General features: G+C 35.6%; 1 protein-coding gene and 1 long non-coding RNA gene across 3 annotated transcripts in view; one reads left to right on the top strand and one right to left on the bottom strand.

The window, feature by feature from the left end:
* LOC107585566 (ubiquitin carboxyl-terminal hydrolase 32-like) overlaps positions 1-9,843 on the bottom strand; it is a 69,928-nt gene that overhangs the window by 51,250 nt on the left and 8,835 nt on the right. For both annotated transcript variants that reach the window (XM_016272638.1, XM_016272637.1), the window contains exon 2: positions 4,010-4,137. In XM_016272638.1, coding sequence (XP_016128124.1) covers positions 4,010-4,137 — 128 coding nt within the window. The remainder of the gene's footprint in view (positions 1-4,009; positions 4,138-9,843) is intronic.
* LOC107585567 (uncharacterized) lies at positions 772-4,068 on the top strand. The gene is made up of 3 exons (XR_001609259.1): positions 772-785; positions 3,933-3,934; positions 4,000-4,068. It is a non-coding gene; the product is annotated as an uncharacterized lncRNA (long non-coding RNA).

Below are 9,843 nucleotides of genomic sequence, written 5' to 3' on the forward strand. Positions count from 1 at the left end.
TTGTATTTATTTACAGAGGTATATTATGTCACACTTCTCTAGTTAGTTTTTTCTGTGTGAAGACAGTAGCGCAAATCCGTGAATGAATGTTCCTTAGTGAAATAAACTTCAACGAATAAAGTTGAATGGAATTGAATTAAAGTTGAATAAATTTCAACTTTACTGTTCAGTGCACTGATGTCAGACTCATTTTGGATAATAAAGTTTATTGTTAAATTGTTAAATGCCCTGCCTCCGTTACATATCTCTGTCACGTCATTATAAGAGTTTCTTCACCACATTTGAGTGATCATATATATATATATATATATTACCAGTCAAATGTTTGGACACACCAATGGGAAAGTGTCCAAACTTTTGACTGGTACTGTACTATAATATACACAAAGAATATCGGCCTTTTTTCACTCCCTAATATCGGTATCGGGCCCCCCAAAAAACCATATCGGTCGGGCTCTAATAAAAATACCACAGAAAGAAAGTTAGTCAATATCACACGAAGAGTGTCAGTTTTCACCTCTAAAATCAGCATGATTACAAATGTGATTTTATTCAACAATTCAATAAACAAGAAGGTAATATTATGAGACTTACATTTGAGACACTATATTGCCTGTTTTTGATTTATTTGGCCAACAAAAAAATTCCAAACACAGCCACAGCGCTGTTTTGCATCTCTTTGCAAGGTGACGGCATTTCGTTCCTGAATGAATCACCAGTTTAAATGATTCCGTTCAATCGCAATGACTCACTTCTTAACAGTGACTTGCTGCCACCTGCTGGTGGTTTTAATTTCACATTTAAAGTATCTTTTCGTTTTTAATATAATTTTAAATATCAGTATTCAATGTTTTATGTTTAAAATAACGAAATATTATTTATGCATTTGTAACTGCAGGTTAAATGCATTCATGTCCCTCTGTGTGGGAAATTCATCCCATGCAGCTTCTGTGTTTCCTCTGCATTGCAAAGATTAATTTTGATACTGATATCATTTGTTTGGTAACAGCCCAAATGTCTTTTATTCTAATTGACTGATTAAATGTAAGAATTTGACTCAAAAGATGATGCACACTTTTAGAAAAAAAAAAGTTTTTATAAAAGGTAAAAATGACCATAAAATGTAAAAATCAATTTAAACTTATTGGAACAGATTAATTTCTATCACTGCTGTGAACTGACCCGCACACAGAATATGAAGGATATCAAAAACAAGTTTTACACACACGTGTACGTATAGGGACATTTAAGAGGGTTTATTCACCAAATAACTCTAATTTCATGTTGCATAAAAATGTGTATGGTCTCTTGTTCTTGTTCCAAGTTACCTTCCTCTCCACTGATTTTTGCCTCTCACAAAAGCCACAAAGCCTTCCAAGAAGACAGTAAAGGCTTCAGCTTTAGTTAGACTGAAACTTGAAAGTTCCATTGTATGACATAAATGCAATGTTTAGGTATTATTATTATTTTTATTACTATTATTTTTATTTATGCCTTAGTTTTAGTTTGTATTGTTTAATGTGTAATAGACTTTTGTATTTTTATTTATTTTTTTATTGATATATTTGTATTTGCATTTTGAATGCAATTTGGCAATTAAATACATTAAATGGGTTTAGTTTTCACGGTTATTAATGTATGCAATTTCAGCAATTAAAATGTTAATTTTTCTAAAAGAAAACAAATTAGTTGTTTATTTTAAGAGATCTATCTTATTATCTCTTGTATATTTAGAATTGCTCTTTAATAAAGAAAAATGACATCTTATCCGATTACTCAATTAATCGATGGAATAATCTGTAGAATACTCGATTACTAAAATAATCGATAGCTACAGCCCTAAAATAATTTGATGAAATATAGATTTTTTTTTTTTAGGTAGACTGCACTGAATGTGGGACAATCAGGATCTCCATTTCAAAAAAAATTTGTGATTCTCAATTTATTCAGAAATGTTGTAGCTGTAGGTGAAGGAATCTCCGAGGTGAAAATGTGAGGAGAATGTCAACTTTGATTCAACAAATGGCCTGGAAATCAGCACAGAGTGCTAAGTGACATGATGTGAAGGTGTGCAACGCTCATGAAAGAATCATTTTAGCAGAAGATTCACCTGATAATAGCATTGCAAGGTGCTTGGCAAGAATCAGGATTAGTCACAGTACAACGTTGTGGGTAAAGAAGTAAAAATAACCCCATAACTACATCTCTCTCTTTTTCTGTTTTTCTTGGGTGAGTGACAGCTTTATTCTGCTGAAAGAATTTCATTGGATTGCAGCCATGACTGAAAGTTCATAACAATACCTGACGAAAGATTCATGACTGTAGAGTCAAGTCCTGTTAAAGACCTCCATGGGTTTTAAGGACTTCGTTTAATTGAAACTAAACGTCAAAAAGATATGCCCCCCTCATAAAGTGCTTTTAGAGTATTAATCCAAAACATTATTCACAATAAAATTGGCCAAGAGCCACACAGAAACAAGCCGAAAATAACTAACCAGGCTGGCCTGCAAATACTAGTTCCTATGACAACAAGTAGAAGTATAGACCAGACGGTTTTCTGCTGAAATAGAGGGGGGATCTCTGAATGATTCATCTTGCAGAGAACAGCCTGTAAAGTTACAGGAGGCAGGTAGAGAAGGCCACATGAACTCACGGTTACAGCGGTCAGGTCATGGGGAAGTCTTTAAATGTCAGACGATAATGTGTGAGCATGTTTTACCATAAAGTCCCACCTTTCAGTTTGCGTTTCTCTGGGTTACAATTGGTAACCACATGACTGTGGGTATTTGAAGCATCAGAAAAGCAAAACTGAACTGCACACAAACAGGGAAATAGCTTAGTCAAACAGCAGCCATGCAAAGAACACCGAATCAACAGTGGAGAACTGCATGATGTAACATTTTACCTAAGCTTTTGTGACCATCATGTGTCATTTTTTGTCTTTTGTAGTCACTGGATACTAAAGGATAAAGTCTGAGAACGAAATGTAATCTAAATTCATCCATGAATATGTAACTACTTATAATCTGCCAGAAAATAACGCAGGGGAACAGACCAATCAATCACAGAACTGTTAAAGTCCCCCTGTAGTGAAAATCAAGTTTTTTTAATGTTGTTTATTTGTCTATGTGGTGTTTTTAATTTGCTTTTAGACAAACCATGTGCCAATCCACAAATCAACACCATTGCCAAGTATTTTCTCCTTAAAACGGTAGTTTCCCAATGGCAGTCCCAGAAACGCTTTGCTACGTCACAAAATTCAATAACCAATCACGTCAAGGGATAGATTCCTATCATTAGCATATCCCTCTCTCCATTTATACAAACGCGGCACGCATAGAGATAGCATGCAAAATATTCCAATAGGATTACCAGCATAAAACCAAAAATAAAATAGTGCAAAAAAGCCATGAAGCCGTGGTTTAATGTGAATTTAGAACCGCTAACTTGAATAATAACCCGCGGCAACAGTGGAAAAGTAGCCCGGAGTCAGATCCACCTCTCCTGCACTTCACATGCGTATGCTCGCAGGCGCGAAGTAAGAATCACAAACTTGGCTGCATTCGAGTCTTCAAGGCATTTTGAGGACACAACATTGTCAAGTAAGTAACTTTAACGACTGTTACAGTGTCCACTGTAGTTGTCCGCTAGTAAAAACATAGTTTTATCAGTCATTATCCGTGGATCAGGAGGACCTGGCTTGTGTGACTGAGTGGAGGCGGGGCTAATTTGCGTATTCATAGATCTGCATATAGTAAATGAGGCAAGGGTGTAGAGTTACATTCAAGCTATTTTAAGGCATGAGAAAATTATTTTCACAAGAAAAAACATTTAAATATGTAATTTTGATGATCAAAGATGAGTTTTAAGGAATAAAATGTTTGACTACAGGGGGACTTGAAGAAAACATGAAGAAACAGCACTGAAACAAGCAGTGGGTGGCTGGAGAGAGATCATGATGCTTTTAGGTATTCTGATGATGTTTATGCTTTATCAAAGCTTGACTAACCTCTGCAACCTTTGGAGGAACTCCATCGCCCAGTACTTCCCTGTAGAAGCATTGCTGGGTCATATAGACAGACAGGCCACTGGTCCTCTTGAAGGCATCTCGCAGACGTTTGAGCTCCACATCGGTAACTGTGAACACAGTAGGAAGTTGTCAAAAAGCTGTATAGGATATGAGATTGTCATCAATCAAAATTTCTTCAAAATGAGGTTCAAGTTTTATTTCAGCTATTGTCTAAAGGTCTGTTCCCAAGTTTGATGTCTTGTTTACATGTGGCATTAAATTATGCTAAATTTTCCTCATTCTCTGAAAAACAATGTATGAATATCTGAAAGAATTGTATAAAATAAAATAAATAATAAAACCTATATAATAATAATAATAATAAAATGAAAAATGTGTAAACATTTTAATTAGGCTATTAAATGTCTATATACATTACCATTCAAAAACTTGGGGCTGGTAGGATTTTTTAAATTGTTTCGAAAGAAGTCTCTTATGCACACCATGACTGCATTTATTTAATCAAAAATACAGTAAAAACAGTAAATGATATGCAAAATGTAAAAATTTTAAATATCTCTTTTCTATCTGAATACATTTGAATAACATTTTGATCAATTGAATGCATCCTTGCTGAATAAAAGTACACATTTTTATAAAAAAGCAAAACAAAACAGGAAAGTGAAATGAGAAAAATCGAGACATGACACATGCCAGATTCAAACTAGAATACCTTTGAGCTCTTTGTTGTCCTCAAAAAAAACAACTTTGAAGAGTATGATATTTCCGAATTGGCATCAAGCTTTACTGTATTTATGCAGTTTTTACATGCAAAAAAATTCATGTTTGGTGCAAACGGGGCGGGCCTTAGGCCTGTGAAATGTTGCTGCTGAGAAATTTCTTTTAAGTCAAAGTCATTGCCATCTTTGCACATTTCTCCTCTAGCTCAAAGCATGTTGAGTTATGATGGCAGAGAAGGATTACAACAGTCAGTACTCTTTCATCCCTCTCTCTCTCTATCTCTCTCTCTCTCTCTCTCACACACACACACACACACACACACACTCATCCCTTTTAAAACATCACCGCCTCTGCAGCCTGTATTTAACCCAGACACTTACAGGAGACCACTGCTGCTTCACGCCACTCATAGCCTTGTACTGCCTAGCACAATACATCACAGACCTGCTCATAAACCACAGCACTGTTCTATCTGACCCATCCATAACAGGGTCAGGGTCAAGAGTAAACACAATGCTCTCTGCAAATGGGATATTTCCAGGAATGCTTTATGACAGAACAGACTTTGACTTTGAAATACCACTAATATAGACATCCAGGGATGATTAATCAAGTTGTTCCAAACCTGCATGAATATATTTATTCTGCTAATATTTTAAAGATTTTTTTTGAAGATGGAAAAGTTATGCAAGTTATGTATTCAGGAAGATAGCACATCTCAAACACATTAAACAGCGCGAGTAGCCTAGTGTCTGTCAGCGGCACACGCAGCCTTTCAGTCAGAGCAAATGACGGGCCGAGCCGCTTAAACTAATATGCGAAACGAAACTATAAACTATACTATGTCTTACCAGTTTTTAAAGGCCTTAATATGAAGCTTGTCACATGTTTAGAACAAATTGGATTATGCACTTTCTCTGAAGCAGCTCAGTCTGTGTCCTTCGCTATATTTTCAGATGCGCTCGTATCAAACTACTGTATATCAATATAAACGGTATTGCCTCATATCGAATCACTTGTAAAGAAAACATCGATATATCGTACAAACTCGATATACCGCCCAGCCCTAGTACATACTAGGACTGAAACGATTCCTTGAATACCTCGAGTAACTCGAATACAAAAAATCATTGAGGCAAATTATTTGCCTCGAGGCTTCATTTAGTCCATTTACTGTAACTACACACGGAACACCGTGTTTCCCCACGGACCATTATTACTCACGCACAACACGATAAACGCTGGACCAGACCATAGACTGTATAAAACAGGGAGCAGACTTAAAAAAAAAAAAAAGCGCTGGACATATTTAAGACCGTAAATCCATATGGTGGCTAGTTATAATGTCCCTACGTTAGCTATGTTTTGTGAAAGACTAAATGCCATTGTGCATAAAAATACCACAGAAAGTAAGTTAGTCAATATCACACGAAGAAATCAGCATGATTACAAATGTGATTTTATTCAACAGTTCAATAAACAAGAAGGTAATATTATGAGACTTACGTTTCAGACAATATATTGCCTGTTTTTGCTTTATTTTGCCAACAAAAAAATTCCAAACACAGCCACAGCTCTGTTTTGCGTCTCTGTGCAACATGATGGCGTTTCGTTCCTGTATGAATCAACCGTTTAAATCAGTGGTCACCAACCTTTTTAGGCCCAAGATCCCTGACCTCGGCCTTTATGAAAGACAAGATCTACCTATTGAAGAATTGATAGAAAAAGACATCCCAGATTGTACTTCAAATTTGAGGCCTTTTACTTAGTATGATTAATTAGTGAAATCATAGCTGATTCAGAATTGAGATTTTCTTTTCTTTCTTTCTTTTTTTTAACTAGCAAATTGGATTCTGATACTGATACTGATATTTAAGCAAATTTATTTATTGGCTATTTGCTTTATAACAAACAAACTGGCTTTAAACTAAAATATCTAGATATTTGAAATTAGAGGCAACCACTGCATTTTAATCATTATCTGCACGGGTAGTTGTTTTGGATTTGATTTAGATTAATTTCAGGATTTAAAACAAAAACAGAATGGTCTGACTTTAGGTGTTATTTATTTATTTGCTACATAAAACATCTGCACGAAACAAAAACAGCAGGTCTGAATGAGACGCACTCTCTGACAGCAGGTAGCGCCTATGAACAGGGTTGCCAGGTTTTCGCAATAAAACTAGTCCAATCACGTTTCGAGGAGGGTTCCCCTGTAAAAATCACATTCCGGGGGTAAAATACACGTTTTCCGGAGGGGATCTTCAAGTAAAATTTACATTCCAGGGACTAAATATCACGTTATTGGGGTCGCTTCAACCCGCGGACATGAACAACAACCTGCGACAACAGTGTTAAGTAGGCCAATAGCCCAACAGTGTTAAGTATCCCAATTCCGCGGCAAAACCGCGGACTTGGCAACACTGCATATGAACCGACCGCACTATAGCGCGTCCTTGGTTACCGCTGTAAACAAAGCAGAGCATTAATATAACCCCATAAATGTAATGCATTTTTGTACTTATTTTACTGTTTTTTTCGGGATCTGGGTCAGTGATAAAGATCTACCTATCGATCGCGATCGACGGGTTGGCGACCACTGGTTTAAATGATTCGGTTCAATCACTATAGGGCCTTTACGCGTATGAAAACGCCCTCACCCGCCATGATTTAAAACGCCGTGTAAACATACTGTAAACATTGTGTCAACTTATTTCGCAAGTATGGAGAACAGCGATAGATGGACGGACGCTGAAGTGCAGGTACTTGTAGCAAATGTAGCACTGCCAGTTGTCGTTGGAGATTCTTAGTGCTCCTTTCCGTTCTTTCAATTGCTTTACGTATATGTCGACTTTCCCATAAAATGTAAAAATCTATTTAAACAAATTAATTTCTATCACTGTGCTGTGAACTGACTCACACACAGAATATGAAGGATATCAAAAACAAGTTTCACACACACACACGTGTACATATAGGGACATTTAAGAGGGTTTATTCTCCAAATAACTCTAATTTCATGTTGTAGAAAAATGTGTATGGTCTCTTGTTCTTGTTCCAAGTTACCTTCCTCTCCACTGACTTTTACACACGTGTACATATAGGGACATTTAAGAGGGTTTATTCTCCAAATAACTCTAATTTCATGTTGTAGAAAAATGTGTATGGTCTCTTGTTCTTGTTCCAAGTTACCTTCCTCTCCACTGATTTTTGCCTCTCACAAAAGCCACAAAGCCTTCCAAGAAGACAGTAAAGGCTTATGTCATGCTTGAGCTTTGGTTAGACAAACTTGAAAATTAAGTTGCACGACATAAATGCAATGTTTAGGTATTATTATTATTAATATTATTTTTATTTATGCCTTAGTTCTAGTTTGTACCGTTTACCTTTTTAAAAGTAATGTGAAATTGATTTTTGTATTTGTATTTATTTATTTAATTTTTTAATTGATATATTTGTATTTACATTTTTTATGTAATTTGGCAATTAAATACATTAAATGTGTTTAGTTTTCCCGGTTATTAATGTATGCAATTTCAGCAATAAAAATTTAAATTTTTCTAAAAAGAAAACAAATTAGTTGTTTATTTTAAGAGATCTATCTTATTATCTCTTGTATATTTAGTATTGCTCTTTAATAAAGAAAAATGACTTCTTATCCGATTACTCGATTAATCGATGGAATAATCTGTAGAATACTCGATTACTAAAATAATCGATAGCTACAGCTCTATTACATTCACATTGTTATTGTTACAAACAGCAATGATAATGGCTTAAAGGCACAATATGTAATTTTCGCCGCTAGAGGGCGTGAATTCAAAATAAACAAATAGACAAAGGCTAGTTTGATGATGCCATGACTGAGTGTGGAATCATGGGAGTTGTGGTCCTCATCCCCACAGCCGATGCAATCATGTTCATGGATGAGCTAATGATTTATTAACATAGTAGAATGAAGCAGGGTGAGCTTCGTCGAAGTGAAACGAGGCCGCTGAACGAGCGTGACACACGCCTCAAAAGCAGCGACGCTTTTATTATGCCACAGTCGACCGCTTCTGCTCCTTCCGGTCGCGCGTATGTAGGGAAAAAAAGCAGCGCTATTTTATCATACTAGATACATTTGAAAGTTCTGTTATAATGCTACTCTGTGCGGTCGTCACCGTCAACTAAAACGCACAACATATTAAAGCGACTTTGGTGTTTCCATGTTTTCTACAAAACAAAACCGGAAATCGTTTCCATGACACTATGGAAACGGTCCGTGTCACTAGTTAAAATTGCTTATTTCTCTGGATTTAAAGATTCTTCAAAACATTTGGGATAATGTAAGTACACAAGTCAGCAAAATATATAACACTGTTCTAGTGGTTTTTGGATATTTTAATAAAAAAATCTTACATATTGTGCCTTTAAATTTGACAAATCTTGCGTAATTTCAAAACTACAAATAAACTGAAAGTAGGGCTGGACAATAATTCAATATCAATATGTATCGCAATATAATTTTTTTCAATAACGGTGATATGAATTTTAAACATTTCCGATATACATTACCAGTTTCCCATACATTGATTTATTTGTGGCGTTTGACTTCGTTGAATAAACATGAGCACTGTTTTATATGAATGTGTCTTTGAAGGGAACGGACTGTCTTCAGAAAAGTTTCGATGGCATTTTCATTTGATCTGATAAAGTAGCATTCATGAGCGGAGCTGCTGTGATTACAGCCATTACTGGAGAAACCGCTAGTTTTATCACTCTAAAAGCGCCTCCTGCTGGCAGACAATGAGTTTGCATTTTAAATAAGCCCGTCTCCAGCAGCATTTCCAGATTTTGTTGTTGTTCAATTTTTTTGTTTTCTGCAGCGACTCGGAGCACTTTTCATACCCTTTTTCCTGGCTGAAGCACATTTGTTTCAATCTTTAAGAATAATCAGCCTCCACTACCAGTCAAAAGTTTTTACTTTTTTTTTTTTTTTTTAAAGAATTCTCTTCTGCTCACCAAGGCTGCATTTATTTGATCCAAAGTACAGCAAAAACAGTAAAATGTTGAAATATTTTTACTATTTAAAATTGCTTTCTATTTGAATA

The sequence above is a fragment of the Sinocyclocheilus grahami genome, unplaced genomic scaffold (assembly GCF_001515645.1).
Source record: "Sinocyclocheilus grahami isolate Dianchi unplaced genomic scaffold, SAMN03320097.WGS_v1.1 scaffold72.1, whole genome shotgun sequence".
In the NCBI taxonomy this organism is placed as follows: Eukaryota; Metazoa; Chordata; class Actinopteri; order Cypriniformes; family Cyprinidae; genus Sinocyclocheilus; species Sinocyclocheilus grahami.